Source organism: Phoenix dactylifera, chromosome 9 (assembly GCF_051530095.1).
Source record: "Phoenix dactylifera cultivar Ajwa chromosome 9, Ajwa_hap1_PhDact_Kaust_v1.1, whole genome shotgun sequence".
Taxonomy (NCBI): Eukaryota; Viridiplantae; Streptophyta; class Magnoliopsida; order Arecales; family Arecaceae; genus Phoenix; species Phoenix dactylifera.
This window is the reverse complement of record NC_143198.1, coordinates 33,036,227-33,055,612: the sequence shown is the minus strand read 5'-3', so window position 1 is coordinate 33,055,612 and position 19,386 is coordinate 33,036,227. Positions and strand designations below refer to the sequence as shown.

The 19,386-nt window shown below is 36.5% G+C and overlaps 1 protein-coding gene across 2 annotated transcripts; it reads right to left on the bottom strand.

Moving 5' to 3' along the window:
* Window positions 1-242: 242 nt before the first annotated feature.
* On the bottom strand, window positions 243-18,865 carry LOC103721627 (coatomer subunit beta'-1-like). Of its 2 annotated transcripts, none has more exons than XM_088705123.1 (26): window positions 18,495-18,865; window positions 18,194-18,214; window positions 17,990-18,051; window positions 17,767-17,821; window positions 16,475-16,511; window positions 16,073-16,398; window positions 15,823-15,954; window positions 15,596-15,744; window positions 13,537-13,605; window positions 13,096-13,246; window positions 12,945-13,010; window positions 10,588-10,776; window positions 9,511-9,651; window positions 9,337-9,411; window positions 9,065-9,241; window positions 8,884-8,975; window positions 8,685-8,801; window positions 8,098-8,212; window positions 7,915-7,986; window positions 6,462-6,658; window positions 6,230-6,323; window positions 5,934-6,040; window positions 4,709-4,841; window positions 1,603-1,793; window positions 700-777; window positions 243-569 (listed from the first exon to the last, which is right to left on the bottom strand). In XM_088705123.1, the coding sequence occupies exons 1-24, from the start codon at window positions 18,495-18,497 to the stop codon at window positions 1,632-1,634; spliced, it is 2,742 nt and encodes a 913-aa protein (XP_088561249.1). In that variant the 5' UTR covers window positions 18,498-18,865; the 3' UTR covers window positions 243-569; window positions 700-777; window positions 1,603-1,631. The 2 variants fall into 2 exon arrangements, with proteins under 2 accessions (XP_088561249.1, XP_017701663.3); XM_017846174.4 differs by having other exon boundaries at window positions 700-746.
* Between the last annotated feature and the right edge of the window lie 521 nt (window positions 18,866-19,386).

The following is a 19,386-nucleotide window of genomic DNA, read 5'->3' as shown; positions in this document are numbered from 1 at the left end:
GCCCAACAACGGCAGTAGCCTTGTAAAGCTGCCTTGAATCTGTTTACAACACGAGCGGTAAAGTTCTTCAAAGCTGTGGTCAAGATGAAGCTGCTGCTACCTAGTAGTTTCCCCGCTCCACATACTTGCGGGGAGCACAAAAAAAAGGAACACACACTGAAGAGGTGCAACTTTTATGCTTTGGCATAGAACTAACCACTTTAACACTGAACGAACACCCAAGTAATAGCTACACTCAAATATGAAGTTACTAAGTTGGAACAACTATAAATCACCTGTGCAACAGCTATACCCATATATATAATTATTACTAATTTTGAACAACCAAAAATAACTGCCTGTGGCATTCAATTCTACCTCTTCCACCAATGAATAAAAAATTCAATGAAAATGCTCTATCTCTCACTATATTCCTACCTTTCCAATGGTACAATGAAGAAGCTTTCTGATAATACACCAATCAGCAAAATACCTATTCATACCGACCAGAGATTTCTTTCAGCCAAGGACTTGCAATGAATGATGAGACGGTCAAAGGATGTTTACCAACGTGGGTTCCACTTGGCAACCTAAACAAAGTAAGAACTTAAGACTACATGGATTTTACTTATCAAAGTGTAAGGCTCAAAAACATCACAGCAATCAATAAAACCTGAGAAACAAAGAATAAAGCTTTCATTAATAAAGTAGTCGACTCACCAGGAAAAAACAACCGGTTGTCTTGTATGCTCCTTACAGAGTAAGCTCTACCAATTCAACAAACAAAATGCAGTCAGGCTGGAAAGGTAGGATTCACCAAAATAAAACATGTCACAGGAAAAGAAATATAAGAGATTTCAGGAAAAGAAATACAAGAGATTTATAAGTCCCTATAATTCTGCATTAGTGTCTTTCACAAGTAAAACGAAACATCGGTATCATAGTGACATGATATCTTCAAGACAATCTCATCTTATTTCACCGTTCCCAAGTACCCACTCAAATAGGTTATTGTATCATGCTGATGACATAGGGGAAAAGCTGATTATGAATAGTTGGAAGAAGGCTGGATGGTAATAGATTGACCATGTAGATGAAAAACAATCCAGTTAATATTTGACAATAGAGACTGTCCTGTTCCAGCTTCATAAATTAGATGCAATAGTGGAACCCTATTATGTTCCCCCATATTAACACAGCAAAACAAAAACATATGCTTCCAACATTAACAAAGAAGTGCACACAAAAATCATGATTATTTCAGGCCAAAAGACTATTACATGAAAATGAGAAACTAATTCTGCAATGCTACTTGTCAACAGCAATTCAAGACTAATATCAAACAATAAGGGAGATCAAATATGACCATGCCATGTATGTCACTTTTTAAACCTAATCAACCACCACCTGCATATTTTCAAAGTGGAGGCAGGTTGGGTCTCTCTTGGGACGGTCTTTCATTATCCAGTTGCAGGTTTGACAAGAGAACCCAATCCAGCCTTTTCATGGACCCAATTCTTTAATACTACCCGTACTATAACTAAGGAAAGCCACAATGCTAGATAGACTAGAGAGAGTACGTTAAGAGAACATAGACATTAAGAGAAAAGATTGATTGATCACCAGAGGACAAAACTTGGATTTTACACTTGTCAAGCCAACTGCTCTTGGGCTGATGGAGTTTGTTCAATATTTTTAAGCAACTCTTCGCCACCCTCATTCCCATTGATGAGGATTGCACTATCTGTAGAATCATTGGCATCAGCTTCGACAGCTTCTAATTGGCCATCCTCTTCTATATTCTCATCCACTACCTATACATGCACCTCATAAATTATAATATGAAGAAGTAAATAATAGAATATGATGAGAGCCAAGAGAAAGGCATCAAGCAAGTAAAAAGCGAATAAATAGCATTAATAAAACAACATGTTATATAAAATGATAATATAACTAACAGGCATAATGGCATCTATTTGGGTTGGACTTTTATGGATCTTTATTGTGCCATTCATTTTGAAATATAGAAGTCAATTCAACTCAACTAAGCCTTAAATCTCAAACTAGTTGGGGTTGGCTATATGAATTATATTTCTTTATTCTGCTCAGTTTAGGGTCATACTTTCTAAGAGATGCTATGATATCAAATCCTTACTACTTTATTCCAAGTGATTTTTGGTTTATCTCTACCTCTCTTTCCTTCTACATGTATCAAATCACTCCTTCACACTAGGGCATCCCTTGGCCTATGTTTCACATGTCCATATCATATAAGTTATCCTTTTCTCAATTTATCCCCAATTGGTACTACCTTCGCGGTTTCACCCTTTTATGAATAACTTTATTTCTTATTCTATCTTTTTTTGCATAATCACACATCCATCTCAATATTTTTATTTCGGTCATACTCATCTTCTGCACATATTAATTTTTAACTACATAACATTCCACTCAATAGAGCATAGCTAGTCATATAGTTGTCCTGTAAAATTTTTTCTTCAAGTTGATAGGTATCCTACAATTACATAATATCCTAGTTGCACTTCTCCATTCTATCTAATTTGCTTTAATCCTATGGATGACATCATCTTCAATCTCCTATTCCTTATGTATAATCGATCCTAAATACCAAAAATGATCGCTCTTAAAAATTTCATGATCCTCAATTTCCACACCACCTCACCGCTATTTCTAATTTTACTGAAATTACATTTCGGGTATTCCATCTTGGTTCTACTTAACCTAAAATCCTTGTATTTCAAGTCACGCCTCCATAATTCCAACTTATGGTTCATCCTGACCTTAGTTTCATCTACTAAAACTATATTATCCACAGACAGCATTCACCGAGGAATACCATCCTAAATATGCCTATTAAGCTCATCCATAATTGGCACAAAAATGTGAGGACTTAGAATAGATCCATGGTGGAAACCTATTGTGATTGGAAATTACTACAATTACCACCACGAGTTCTTACACTAGTAACCGTTCCATCTACTTCCTCGATCACATTAATATATCTAAGGGAAATTCCTTTCTTTTCTAACATCCACCATAAAACTTCCCTAGGGACTGTATCATACGCCTTCTCTAAGTCAACAAAAATGATATAAAGATCTTGTCCTTTTTCTCTATAACTTTTTCATTAACCTCAAAAAAAGAAAAATAACCTCTATAGTTGACTTTCATGGCATAAAACTAAAATGGTTTTTTGATATTTTTGTGTCACATCTCATCTATGCTCAATCACCCTCTCCCAAAGTTTCATAGTATGGCTCATAAGTTTAATACCACGATAATTAGAATAATTTTGAATATCACCTTTAAATCTTATAATCATTTAGAAATATAGAAGATGGTTATTATTTTTGTCTTCAGCTGAAGCTTTAGCTGTATTCAGTTTTAATCATGATTCACTACCCAAGTTCGTAACACCCTGCATCGGCACCAAATCGGGGGTACCAGCACGATAGTGGTATAGGGTTCGGTGCCAAGATACAAACCTTGGTTTTAATGCTTATGAACAGATATCATGAATAAAATAAAATGATGTATAAAATCGTAACATAACTAGTAAGCCCTATGACAACAATTTGCATTGGATTTTACAAATCCTTACTATATCCTTCATTTTGAAATATAGAAGTTGGTTATTACTTTTCTATCTTCAGCTAAAGCTTTGGCTATACTCAGTTTCAACGCGAACTAGTTATGTCCCTAGGCAACTTTTAGAACTTCCACGTAAAGCAAAATGAAAATCTTTCAAGTTCTTCATAGACAACAAAATCTTGCCTCCCTTTCTGATACCCTAGGGACCAACATCTCTAGACCATCACAATAGACATGCTGAAATTCAGTGAATGTTGGAAGAGTTTCATAAAGTAACCAAATATGGAATATTGGTGATGTTAATACCATTGTAGCAAATTTGCTCATCCCTCAAGTACAGCAACTAGTTCCTTAACCATCTAACCATGCCCTTTTATGCTAGATGAACTACATAAAGAGTCATCTCTTAGCATTGCCATTCTTGAAACATCATTGTATCGACATTCTTGAAACATCATTGTATCGACATTCTTGAAACATCATTGCTAATAGTACAATGTGCATTAAAGAACTATGGTCATTGTTTTGGTAATAACAGATATCTTTGTGCCAGAAGTTCATCAAGGTCCTATCTTAGATGCGAACAGTGGCCGTTTAGTCCATGGTCCGTTGGATGGTCGGTGCAAGGCCAGAAATTGGAACACATTGATTCCGCTCGTTCCTGTCCTTCGCTTCAGGGCCTGTCCCTCGGTGTGGTCAATACTCCATACTGTCGGGCAGCGAAGCTTCGCTGCTGCTTACTTGATAGCTGCTTTTCACCGACTGCTAGCTAGTCAACGAAAGCCAGGATTATGAACTTGCTGTTCCTTACTCCTTTTGGACCAGCAGGGCTATGGCTACTCTTTGCTATTACTGACCTGTGGCTGGTCAATCCAAAACGAGGTTTTCGGCTGACTGTTGAGTGACGACTAATGCATTTAATTAAGCAGCGAATATCATTTTCAAAAAACCACATCAACACATTTTTGTTTTCTCCTTATTATAGGAATTCTAATTCAGCTAACACATCAACACATTTTCGCTTTCACCTTATTCAAAGAATTCTAATTTAGCTAACTTACAAGACTAGCGCACTATGCTGAGGGGCAAAAAAAAAACATCTATAAGCAGAACATACCTCATGGCCAGAATCTCCATTTGCAAGAGGCAAATTCCCTTCATCTACTCGCATGACTTTGAATGCTTCCACAAGATTGATATTTGACTTTTCAGCATAGCTTAAATATTCCTGAGCAGGAGGATAATCATCCCTGTGGTAATGACACAACCAATCAATACCAAGCAACAGACAAATTCTCAATAATTTCCAGAAATTGACTATCTCCCTGAGAATTAATTTCCATCAACTACCTGTACTTTAGAAGGAAATTGAAAGAATTGTAGTCCTTATATGGTTCAATTTGAATTTTATTTAAATTCATACAAGTATTACATACTCTGCTTGCAATTGACAACTCCAAGTGAAAGCATGGATCAGCACATGATGATAATTTTCTAAATACTAATCACTGATACACACACATGCACAGCATTTTGTCATACAAAACTAACGGTAATAAGTATTTTGACAACTATCCCAGATATGCTTGGATGCTAGAGAGCTTTGTAATTCGTTTACAGACTAAACCATAAACTAAACAAGGACAATAATTATTCGATGAGAATTTGGATGTGTTTTGTGGGCAACTTGGTAGTGAGTTGCCTTTGCCCTGACTGGTCTCATAGCATGAATGATCATTCCTCCAACTAATCAGAACCTCAGCAAACAGCTAACAGAGTAGCTACAGTTTGGATTGTACAAGAAGAGACCTAGAACGGAAACAGGAAAAGAAACTAAAAAGTGGGAAAAAAGTCCTGCCTGAAACATAATGCAAATGATGTAGGAAATGTGTAAACAGAGGTTATGTTCCTCAAAGTTCTGCAAGCAAATTAGTGAACAGAAAAACTCTTGATCCTAGCTATGCCATCTTAAATGCAGAGTTGTCCCAAGTTCCCATAAATACAAAAATAACATATGTTCCTAAGATAAAATGGCAGAGCTTCAAATAAAAAAAATGCAACTACAGGCCGTGAGAATATATTTACTGATCACGTAAATAACATGTCGATACATCTAGTAAAAGAATCAAATGATATAAGTGCCTACTGACACAAGATACCTTAAAGAGTAGAATTGCTGACCACTATAATTGGTCATACTCATCTTTAGATGCAAAAGAATGCCTATGGAAGGGAATATTATAAAACAAAAACATGTACACTTAAACTGAACAAGCTAAAGAAAGAAATTAGAAGAAAAAGAAATCAAGAAAAGAACAAGCAGTTATCAAGTTAGAAGGCACCTGTCATGGGCAAGATTAGATTCGATGGCAAGAACAACCTGCCAGTCCTCAAATAGATTTGGGTACTCTTCAGGATCAGCCAAAGACTCAGCAGCTTTCTGATTGACCTTCAGATAAATAAGGATAATCACAATCAAGAAAACAAATTGTAGCAGGTTAACAAAACCTGTTCAAACTAAGTTATATATCAAATAAAGAATGACAAAATATTTAAGCTTTCTAAACCAACATGCAATTTCAGGAACCCATTGCATACAACCAAAAATAACAGCTTGAGAAAGTTAAAAAGAAGGAACCTTGTTCAGATCATTTTTCCAAATTGCAACAATCTCAGAGACTTTGCTTGGCAGGTAGGATCGTGCCATTAATGCTGCTTCAGGAAAACGATTGCTGCAAAAGAATTTATGATAATAGTAATAGATATATCTCTATAGGGAATAGAGTTTTGTTGAATGTCCAAAATATTATATCAAAGTACAATGACATGAGGAACTTGTAATTGAAATACAGAATATAATGCAACATTACCTCTCAACCAATAGCTGAAGGCACTCTTCCAATCTGCCTAGCAAAAATAGACAAAGGAATGAAACATTGTTTTTCCCTTGCTCTTTAGCAAGATATGCAAGTTTGGTTATTCCATTGGCATCACCAAGAGCAGAGTAAAGAAGCAATAATCCACTCAAATCCATTGCACGTGACAAACATTCCTCAGCCAGCTCTAACTGCCAAAAAAATAAAGAAAGAATCACCTAAGAATGGAAAATGCAAAAAATCAACCTTGTCAACCTGAATAACTATTTAACACATAAAGACATGATGCACACTAGCAGGGAGATCTCCAGCATAAGTTGAGGAAAATTCAAGATGATAACAATCTAAGTTGTAGAATTCAGAATTTCTGCTAGAAAAACAAAAAACTTTATTCTATCATTATGAAACAGAATACAGGAAATACAAGTTTCATTTGATGACCAATATTGAGCAGCAATACAGTTTAATCACGTGGACATACCAATTCAATCTATTAATTTTGACTAGAAACCTGCTTTGATATATGTAAAAGATAGATAAAGTCAGTTAACCTAAAATACAACCATTTCTTATTCTTACTGCATTGCAATTGAATGCTCAAAAATGATAGGAACAAAAGCATTACACTATGGTTTAACTTCTATGGCAACCAGATACTATATAGACATCAGCAATTAATTTCCCATAATATGATTCCTTGAGGCTGTCCTGAAGGAAAAACTGCCACCAACTGATTAACATTGCTAGCATAAGCTCATGTACACTACATGTGCCTCTCGTCAAAGGATTAGAATCATGTAGTAGAAGGCATGCTGCCACTCTGAATACACATACAGGTGACTTTCGGATGATGATAAACATAACCAATTCACTGTCATTATAGGTGGGACACCTTCGAATATTATGGTCCATGGGGCACCTATTCAGCATGTGGATGACAGCATGCCATTTTCCCTTAGGGCAAACAAATCTATTTCTCTGCCTCCAGCTAACAAAGATTAGCAGGAAAAAATGTGTCTGTTTTGAGGGCAAACATAGAAGGAATAGTGTATGATGTGCACAAGACTGTACATCCTGAAATTACACAATCTGCTACCCTGCCTCTTGCTAGTTATAGTAAGGATACAAACTCCTTTTCAATTTTTCTGTGTTCACAGCTGATATAAAATTACTAGTATTAGCAAAATGATCCATTTAGCAATTTCTAAACTAATTACTTCATTTCTAGAAAATTCATATTAAATTCTTACTTTCTATAATACATTCTTATACTTGTGCATGTCTTTAGTATCATCCAGACAACATAACAGATACATAGCAAAATAGAGTTATTCTTATAATGCCAAAAGCCATCATATTTGAATAAGACACTAACAGATCACATAGAAACCTCCTGTAGCAGCAAAAGTGAACAACTGGCAAGAAAATCTCTACAGTTATTGAATACCTTTCCAGTAGACATAGCTAATTCTCCCAACTGTTTCCATTTAGATTCACTTCGCACTTCAAGTGCTATTGCCTGCAAAGCATATTTGTCATCAAATTTGCAACAACGGTTTGCAAGATGGCATGCTCAAGTGTTGAACCTGGAAATTTTCTACAATGCGGGCATCAATCATCTATAACATACCTTCGCAACCTCTAACCTCCCAAGTTGAATAGCCAGATCAAATTTGTAATTTGGATCAGTAGCTACTTCCAAAGCATCCTCTAGCATGCCACGAGACTCCAAGAAATGAGCTACACTGGCAATGTAAATGTTCCAATTGAATCATGGTCCAGAACATGCTTATGAAACTAGAATATTAAAAGAGCAGGAGAAGAAAAGATATACATTCTAGGACGATAAAAATGACTGAGGAATGCCTGAATGAAATTCATGCTATGCCAGAACAAGATCCATATTAAATAACCAAGATATCTTCAAAAGCAAAAACTCATAAGACAGTAGCTAACTAGTTATCCTTTGATTTCATACGAAACCACACATTACATTCAGAAATATCTCATTCATAGAATAAGAAATTGAACACACTACATAACTTTTAACCTCGCAGTTAATTTATGCTTCATGTGGAGATAAAAATTTCCATGCCAAAGCATAAATTCAACCTTGTAAACAGCCTTCCATTTTTTCAGGGAAAAAACCTTTGTTCCGGTTGATTTCGAGTCTAGGGCAAGTCAACATAAGAAATTGTAGAAAAAAAATCGATATACCTATTATGATGTTCCTTGGGAATTGATGGTAAAATTTCACTTGCACGCTCCACATCCCCACGCATCACAAGTGTTTTATACTCAATCAAACTAAGGAGTAAGGTGTACCCCATGACACTGCAACAGAAAAGATTCACGAATCACAGCAGTTCAGCCATGAAAGACAGCAGACCCAAGAAAAACTGTCCAGTAAACTTACTTGAACTCCTTGTCAATAAGATACACCCGACTTTGACTAGCAAGATATCCGAGCAAGTACATAGGCCGGTCCAGGTGGAACATAGTGGTGACCTATATTTAACAGAACAGGAAGTAACACAACGAAGTAGACAAGAAATTTTATAAGTACATATGGATGCAAAGAACTTATCGAAATAGACCTCTCCACCAATACAATAGTTTAATCTCCAAGATGAATTATTGTAGATGAAACAGTCTCCAACCCATAGTCCTGTCCGGACCCGCTCATTTATTTCATGAAGAAGCTCAAATGCATCCTCAACACCTTGCTCATCCATTGCCTTTCCACTCTCCAGACAAGAAAAAACAGTGTCTCTCTGTAGGAAATACATACTCCTGTATCAACTCATCCCAGACATGCAAGGGCATATGTACATGTGAGTATAAGAAAGCTTCAAGTCAATGAACTTACATTATACTTCAGGATGTAAAATGATGTATCACTAGCAATTGAAACTAGGTCACCGCTATCAGCCCAATAAAGATTCTGGAACAGTCAAACACAAATATAATGAGTACAAAATTGATGCAGTGGAAAACAGTAACAAATTACAAAGATAGCTTGCTTGTTAAAGTTTAAACTCACTTTGACATTCACATCAATCCGCCGAATTAGTCTGCATTCAGCCCAATCATAAAAGCAAATAAAATCATTGGAGCATATAGACAGCAGACTTCCCCCAAAAATACGTTCTGCTGAGAAGGTAGGGCGTATACTTTTCCTTTCCTGAGATATCAAAATCTTCAAGCTCAGTTCCACAACCCAAAAACAAATATAAAACTGCCGCTTGTAATTCATGAATATAGAGGTTACAATATTATGATGACAAGCAGATATTTGTGCAAGCATGCATTTGTCAGTGACAATAACACCAGAGAGACCATGAAACACCTAAATGATGATGGATATCCTATCAGAACATGGATTTGTTGGGCCAGAATAACAATTGTGATGTAACTCACATCACAATCTGGACACTATGTCAGCTAAGCATTCATCTGCATCCAAAAGTGATATAAATTACACGTGTGTGGATGTGTGAAGAATAGGATACAGAAAAATGAAATAAATCCAAGTGCGATAGGCAGCATATCTTGAAGGGAAAAAAACTGAAGAAACAGACTAGTGAATCAAATTCATGGAGGCAGACTTGCAGAAAGAACCAACCAAGAAGATAAAGGAATTTTAAATGTATAGTTATTGACTTTCAAAGGCACTGGAAGACAACAATAGACATTTTGGTTTCATTATATCTCTATAGTAGATTTTTTGCACTGTATTTTACACAAAGATACAGATTACGTCTCATGTCTCATATAAGTTGTGTTCCTGTAAATAGGGGCTCCCAACCATACAATAGATATGGGATTGACTACCCTCCATCCCCCACCGCACCACCCAAATATATAATAACTCCTTGAACTTCAAGAGAAATAACAGAAGTGTAATATTTTTTGTGGGAAGAAGAAACTCAGGCTACGGGTCCCTACAACACATCAAAACACCATATGACAGTCAAGCAAGTTTAGAAACAAAGTTCAATTATGCTTAAGCAAAATCTTGCTACAAAAGAAAATAACAGAAAAGTTGTTAACAGAAGACAGAAACTTTGGTGGTATGCAACATTTACTCATTAAGAGAGAAGCTATATGGAAGACAAACCTGAAAGTTCTTGCTGAATATCTTAATTCTTGAAGTACTTTCCCTAACTGCATACTCTCCATCAGATGACCAGACAAATTCCAAGGCAGAGCCAAATGATCTATTTCTCCATGCCAAAGCAGTATATATAATGTATTCTCCATCTCCGCAGACAACAACAAATCTTCCATTGGGGTTGTGCTTAAGACTCTGAATGAGAATAAATATATATATTATAAACATTTGTATATTGAATAAAAACCAGAGCAGTCGAAGTGCTGGAGACAGAAACAACGCACACATTATCTGTTATATACTGAATCAGCAAAAGTAAAGCTAATCAGAAAGTAAACTTCCCAGTCAAAAATAATTCCTATTTTCCCAAAATAACCATATTCATTTCAACAATTAAACCTAATATCTATCACTACCTCTTTCTAGAGTTTTTCCAACTAAAGTTGTACAGGCTACTTATGGTCTGAAAACTTTTACTTGAACTCGAAGTATGATGTCTTATAAAATTTTTATTTAAAATATTATATCAACTATAAAACTCTAATTCACTGAAAGACTTCATACACAAAGACAACATACGTACCAAGGTCCTACATTTAAACTGATGGAAATGCACTAGTATGAATCAAGGTCCGCCGTACCGGTACCGGTCGGCGTACCGGTGGCCGGCCGGACCGGTACGGTACCGGTCCGGTCCGGTACGTACCGGCCGGTACCGGTACGGTACGCGGTGGTTTCAAAAATCACAGTGCGCGGCGCTGTGGTTCTAAAAAAAAAAATCGTACCGGTGCGAACCGGCCGGTTTGCACCGGTACGGGCTCCGAACCGGCCGGTACGGGCCCGTACCGGCCGGTTCGGATAAAAAACCGGAAAATACCGATTTTTTTGCCGTTCCGGTACCGGTCTAGGACCGGACCGGTACGGCATTCCATGGTATGAACAATATAGACACTCATTGTAATCACCTGCATCAAGAAGCTCTATGCCTGCTTACTGAAGTCTTATCCACACTATTCCCTCTTATCAAGCTTTTAGGATGCATTTCACAACATTTGGTATTAAGGTACAATTTATGTGGGCCAAAGGTCTATCTTGCAACCATATCATGCGTACCCCAGAGAGAGAGAGAGAGGTCATGCAAGAAGACTCAGATAGCAGCAACGAAAAGAAAGCTACAGAGAAGACTACAGAGCATAATTCTGAGAGTTCTTAGAGTTTCGAATGGTATGTTGGACACTAGATACCCAAATATGTTACGTTTCTAAACAACAAACTCCTGCTTATTCATTTAGTTAAAAATTTGGTCTATAGTTAACCCGACATCTAGATATTTAGCTGACAAAATTTCATAGAGCACCATAATGATTGCCTCCTATGGTAGATTATATAAATTTTGTGAGACCCTTTAATTAACAAAAATGTCACACTACTGTTCACAGATCTTCCCCTCGGCTAAATGGCTAATATAACTGATAAATAGTTCAGAATTCAGATATTAGCTGCCTATTGAAGTTCAAATAAAAACTTGATTTACCAAGAGTCCAACTGCAATGTCCACAAAAATAACAGACAAAACTTTCATCTCATAGAAGGGCTTTTCTATTCTTGAAAAAAGAAAAAAAACAGTCCGAGAATAGATGACAAATGAGACCTTAAAAGGTAAAACATAGAAACTTCATGGTTGAACAAGCCATTTCCACTCCACTAAGCAAAAAGCCTAAGCAGTTATCACTAAAATTAAGATTTGCTGTCTCGGTATCGAACCCTGTACCGGTGCCACACTAGCACTGTGTCGGGATGGTACGGAATAAAATCTTTTCAACGTACTGAATGTCGGTACGCCACCCATACCGAGTACTGGTACAAATCCGGTACGGTATAGTATGCTCTATACTATTTGGTTCGCGCCAGTGCGGCGAACCATGACCAAAATTATGGAGTGATGTATTTAAAGAAAAAGAAAAAAAATCATGTTAGATCAAAGTTTTATCGGGAAGCACATAACAAAACTTGATCTGTCCAAAACTAACAATATTATTCCACTTGAATAACAATTGAGCTAATTTTTAATTGGTCAATGCCACTCTGTTTTCCAAAAAAAACATTTAATTTCCTGTGTGATCTTTTTTTCAGGGGTAAGCAAAGAGGAGCTGAAGCCCCCCAGATTACAATCTTTTTAAGTAGACACCTGAGAGTCCAACTCAGCAAGACCTAACAGGCTCCACAGGAGGTCAGAAGACCAGAGAGACCTGCCTTTCTGAGTGCCTCTTACTAACTATTTTCTGATTACTTTAAAAGTCAAGGAAAGAAAATACTACAACAAATAGTGCCGCATGCAACTGCCTACTGAAAAGCAGACATACTTGTGGATAAAGATCACAACTCCCCAATTCCTTCACAGCCAAAGGCAATCTTTCTCCATCCGTCACCTGAAAGAGTTAATCATAAGACTCCTTAACCAACTCTCATAGGATAATACTGTGATTTCTATAGAACATGCCAGGCTAAACTAACCTCAAAGTCTGCACCAATCGTTTTTATGTTTACAGTTTGAATTTCATTATGCTTTGCCCATATGATTTTCCCACTGTTGTCCATACTAGCAACTGGTACTTCACGGCCAATTTTTATCATTATGGTTCCTTCATCATAACCAATAACAACCCTGCAATTACAATCATCAGCACATTTAAGCAAGAAAATGATAATAACATCACAAAACCATACAAAAACTACTACGTTTTCCAAGCCAATTGAAGGACAAAAATTCACTATATATAGATTTAAAATAGATATAGAAAAAAGTATCATATATTGTGATTCAGGCTAGATTTTCATGATTTATAATATGTTTACAAACCATGGGTACTAATTTAAGCAACAAATTATTTCCATACTCCTGAAACCATAATCAGAATAATCAGTCAAACAATAATGAAGATTTGAGCTATTTACCTCCTTGATCCTTTCATGCATCCCACTGCCCAAACTCGTTCAAGACCATAATTTAGTGTGTTCTCGAGGCTGAAAAATGACCAGAGTCAGAAAGCAATTAAGGGGATAAAAAAGAACATCAATCAGATACCGTACTTCTTCAACTAGAAAGCAAGACTAGCATCAGAACAATTAGTGAACCACAAGAATGTCCTTTGGAAAATATAAACATAAAAAGTGAATACATCTAATGTCATAACCAACATATTTCATCTTTATCTACTAAGTTATTTTCAACTTGAAAAATAATGATGAATACTGCAATTGCCTTCCATCAACATAAAGGTGAAAAGAAAAAGGAAAGTAGCAAATAATAATCCGCTGCTACAGTCGTATGGGCATGTAAGTTTCATGACTTAAACAGCTGAAATTCCAAACCAACAGACAAGAACTACATAAACTTGTTGAATGAAGAAACTAAAGGTTGCTAGGTTCAGCAGTATCATCCATCTCACCAGTTCAACTTAAAAACTCAAAATCCAGTGAACATATTACCAGGAGGTGGCAGGCATTAAGAAGAATGCTGACGCAAGAAAAGCAGTGAAAGGCAAGTTCCTACTGCTACCTGATGATCCGTCAATATAATGTAGCCAAGACCTTGATAAGCATCATCATGGTATCATTAGCATGGTTAACTTGTCATTTATTTTCTTTCTCCCTTTTTGTTTCCAGAGGAAATTGCAACATCAGCAAATCAACATGTTATCTTTGTTAAAGAATCATTTCATGGAGTAGCAGTTGACTGTTTCTCCGAGCATATTTTCTGATCAATTTTTTCTTGAGGTCACTGTATTGACATGCATGAAGATTCAAGATCATAAAAGTATTTATCTATTCTTATGAAAATTGCCATATATATATATATATATATATATATATATATATATATATATATATATATATATATATATATTCAAGAAAAGTAGAAATCTCCACTTTCCTCCTCCATATAATTTTGTTCATTCCATGTTAAGTCACTCGTACTCCAGCACCCATGTTGTCTTTCACATATAGGCATCAGTGATCCTTAGCTTTTGCCTTTACTCCAAAAGGCCTCTAGCAAAGGCCACTATATCAATCCCATGCCAAAGTAAGAAAGTAGTAATTAGGCATCAGTTCAGAAACAATCTGAAAACATGGGGAGATAAATCCTAGTCTAGTATAGAAAAGTAAAGCATTAGGCCTTCTGGAAGCAACAGTTCTACCAAATGAAATTACAAAATGCAAAGTATAGAGTTGCATATTTTTAATTCAAAAAAAAGAACTATGAAGGGAATGATTGAGAGTAAATAGGAAAAGGCATATTAAAAACAAAATTAAATGTCTAGGATCATTCTGCAATCATACTTCCTTTACAGAGTCTCAGCTTAACAATACTAAAGAAAAAGATTATAGTAAAACACCATAAGCCGTAACATTATTAAGTAAAAAATTAGCAGATTATAATAAAAACAAAGAATATAAGTTACGTATGGCTTGGAGAAGATTCGACTTCTATGCATGTCATGCATCACCTACATAGCCAAAAGTTTGGTGATTGCGTTTCAAGTTCAATCTCTGACTTATAGTTCATGCCTTTTAGATAAACCCAATTCTCTATTCAGATGTTAACTCTTTTCCTCTTTGAATAGACTTATTCTATCTAATATTAGAGGTTCACTAGCATGAGCTTAAACCACGTAATTGATAACATAAGGAGTTCCTTCCCACCAACTGGCCTCCTAGATTTCATGGCTGGCCTTGCTCTTAAAGTCTTACCTCAAATTGCCTTATAGCCATAGATTAATAATGAAGTGCTGATGTCAAGTTGCAAATGAACAGTGAAATATTTTTAAACTTCTAATAGATCATACATTGATTCAGCAACCCATATAGATTAAATAAGGCTTATCATCGACGAGAAACGCTATGGAAATAATGTAATGTATAACATGAGCAATATCTGTTACAGGGGTTAATTCAAAATTAACAGAAAGTATTCACAACAGAAATGCATCATTTAGGTAAATAAAAAACCTACCGATAAGTAGTCGCATGCCATATCCTAACAGTTCCATCTTCAGAACCTGTTATTATTATTGGGAGCTCAGGATGAAAAGAGACAGCTGAAACATTGTCTGTATGGCCTTCCAGCGTTTGAACACAACTCTTGGTTTGGTAATCCCAGACCTGATAGCATAAAATCTATCATCAGGAATGCATCAAAACACAAGACATAGCTCAGTAATGTAGAATTAAATGGCAGACCTTTGCAGTATGGTCATCAGAACCAGTAATTATATAAGGCCTATCCCCACCAGTAAAGTAGTCAACACAATTTACTCCCTTGGAATGAGCATCTAATGTAAAATTTGGGTCTGGTGAACCAAGATTCCAGATCTGGAATATAAATTTAGCAGAGAGATTAGGTAAACTGAAATACAACGTTGAATGATTGCCAAAAGGTAGTATTAACTTCACCAATGAATGCCAAAAAAAAAAAAAAATACAGTAAGACCTTTATCGTGCGATCAAGGGAGGCACTTGCGAAAGTATTGGTGTCTTTTGGATTAAAAGTGACTTGCATCACAAAATGAGAATGCCCCTCAAAAATCTGAGTACACATCCAACCTTTCTCCCAGTCCCAAAGCTTTATCAGCATGTCATCAGATGATGACAGCACATATGGAAGTGTTGGGTGGACAGCCACACACCTAATGAAGTCTGCGTGTGCTTCAAAGACTTTGACCTTGTCCATCGTATTATAATTGTACACCCGAATGAACATATCATCTGCTCCAGCAACAACCCACTGTTTGCGTGCTATAAATTTTGCTGACCGCACTGCAAAGTTATCACGTAAATTTTAAGTGAACTGCAAGCTGTACTGAAAAATACAGATATGAGAAGAGCAGCATACCAGGTGATGCAGTCAAGTCAAAAGAGTTCACCATAGCCTGTAGCAAAAACAAAAACTTTCAATCAACTTCAACTTAATCAAAAAATCCGACAAAAAAATGAAAACTCTCCAATGTTTTTTTTAAAAATACTTTTCAAATAATTGATAATTCAAACTTTAAATAAATTAAAATAAGACATGCACTAAAATGGTAAAAGCAGCAAAACTTGGAAGAAATGTAACAGAAGGTGCCAGAGGAGCAAGCAGGTGGCAATTATACGCACCTGGAACATTTTTTTCTTTTATACCGAAAAAAAAGGCTAGAGCGGGAGGGAAGCCCGCGGGGTGGGTGGGGGGTGGAGCGACGTTAGGATGTGAGAATAAGAGAATTTGACAAGTCACTACACTATGGCAAAGGAATGGGAAGCACAAGTGGCTGCAGGAGAGCGTTCTGAAGGGTTGGATGTTAAGACTTTGTGATGCTTGCTTCCAACATTGGGGCTGACCTATTTTAAACTTAGAGAACATCAAAAGCTACACATAAGCTAACTCATTGTCTTCTTTATATCCCCATAATTTTTTTTCCTGGAAATTGACAAAGCTTCTCTTGTGCAAGCGATGCATGTGGCCTGTCCCTCAAAAACATGGAATTATCAAGATGAGTAATTTCTGCTTGAGGAAACCTAAAAGCCTATAAACTGCTCCAACTACCAGATCCTTTTGAAAATTCTGTTAGAATTTACTGATAGCAGTCCTACAGATATTAAGTAAAAGAATTCACTACCAACAACCCATGAACTAATCCAAGATAAATTAATTTGATATAGGAACCTAGGTTATGTAAAACATGTTCATGCAAATTGAAGAAGCACACAAGTAACACATATATTAATGGTTATTTAACTTAGCGAACAGTCATACTGATCTATATTTTTAGATCATGCATCTGGACTATTCTACATGATTTAATATGACACTATATCTGATAACAATTTGTATAATTATTTTAACGCAAAAAACTTGTGGAGTTGCATTATTAATAATAATGTTGACAATGATGATTATGACTTGAGCAGTAAAGAAGAAGAATGATGTTGAACATCAGATAATTAGCATGCACTATGTCCCTTAAGCGGTTAAAATTGGTTTTAGAATAGGCAGTAGCACATAGCCGCTATTAAATTTTTGATTAATTAAGAGTGGCAGCAAATTTTCTGTCGTTATCAATTGACCATCTCATGAATTAGAAGACGGATGTTATAATGGGAGAAACCAATGGACGAGGAAGAATTTGATCGAGACTAGTGACTTGCCTGTGTTTGGTAGTTCCAGATGCTGACACTTCCAGAATAAAGACTTGCGAGAATCCTTCAGTAAGAATTATAAACAAGCAGGATTATCAGTTAGACAACCTATAGACACCTTTTTTAAAATCTACAAAAAATGCCAAGCAAGCTGTGTAATTTAAGACCATTTAAAATTAGATGCAAATTTGCTAAATAATCATCAAGCACAATTGTTGACACATCAGTTTACCATGGCTCTGTTGGATGCAGATCCACAGATTTTACTCTTTCTGACCTTTGAGCGAGTTTCCTCTGATTCATAGATCACCATAAGCAAATTTAGCATAAGAAATTCAAGAACTACAGAAATTCAAGATCCAACTAGAAGATCAACAAATGCAAAAGATCCAATTAATTTATATTTAAATTTTCCACAGGAATCAATGAGAAGTACCTTAATTTCTAGTCTGAGAGGCTGCAACAATCGCCATGGACACAAACAAATCAAGAAAAGAGCACAAAGAAAATAAAATTCGTCAGCTATCACTCAATCCCTAGATCTCAAGAAAATCCAAAGCCATACCAGATCCAAACCTGTAAACCATACAAGAACTACAAATGCAAGAAAATTTGAAGGATTCACGTATAATTCGAACGTCTCCTCGACAGTTCCTAAGTCGAAGAGATTTAGACCAGATCTAACCTCTCTTCGAGCGAGAGAGGAGACATCAGAGACGCGAATTGAGAGAACATACCATCTCGGCCTCCGAAACGCAGGGCTGCGGGCAAATCCTCGCGGATCAAGAAGCCAAAAACCCTAGAAATCTAGGGTTTGATAGGGCCGAGAACGTAGAGAAGAAGGTGTGGCAGAGCTGGGGATCCGCGATCCTTCAACGGACAAGAAAGAGAGATCGAGGGGAAGTTCAGGGGGAGAGGTTTTGGCTTCGGGAGCAAAGAGAGGGAGAACGTGGTGCTTCTGGTCGTCAGATAGATAACTGAGAGCAAAGGGGAGAATGAAAGAAAGAGACATGCTTTTGGGTAAATTCACGAAACCGCCCGTTCTCGGAATTAATGACCATTACGCATCCTCAGTGCGGTAAGTGGGGATGCTTGAAAGGTCCTTGGTGTTAATTTTATAATTAACATGCTGCATAAGAGACTGCAAATACTTTGCAGCCTCTATAGTAAAAAACGGAGAGTAAAATTATTTTAGGATTCTTATGCGTACAATAAATTATTTCATTGGACCTTTCTTGTCGCAGCCTTGATGCAGAAATGTTAAAAATACTAAATCTGTTTATACATCCCCATATTTATTATTAATTATTTTTGAAAATACTTAAGTGATATTATTATGAGAACCCGGCCTAATCGGCCTGATTTTGGATCAAAGTCAGCAGGCCCCACCGAGCTTGATTCAAAAATCACAAAAAAAAAAAGCCTTTGGAACAGAGGTGACGGCCCCCACCCAAGTATCTATGATAGGGATGAAGCTGCAGAGGCGTGGCGGTGTGAACTCCCTAGTGTCAGTACGAACGACCCACAGTCGTTGGGGCATACTGCGACCGGTAAATGGTCGGATTATCCTATATCGAGTTGTCCTTCTCCAATTTTTTTTAAATTTTCCCCTCTTCTCCTACGTCGGAT

Excerpts from the sequence above, each read along its gene's own strand:
- LOC103721627 (XM_088705123.1), bottom strand. Across the intron at positions 6,324-6,461 it reads CTTCAGCTATTGGTTGAGAG|CAATCGTTTTCCTGAAGCAG; the intron begins GTAATGTTGCAT and ends ATTCTTTTGCAG. Across the intron at positions 1,794-4,708 it reads ATGGAGATTCTGGCCATGAG|GTAGTGGATGAGAATATAGA; the intron begins GTATGTTCTGCT and ends GTGCATGTATAG.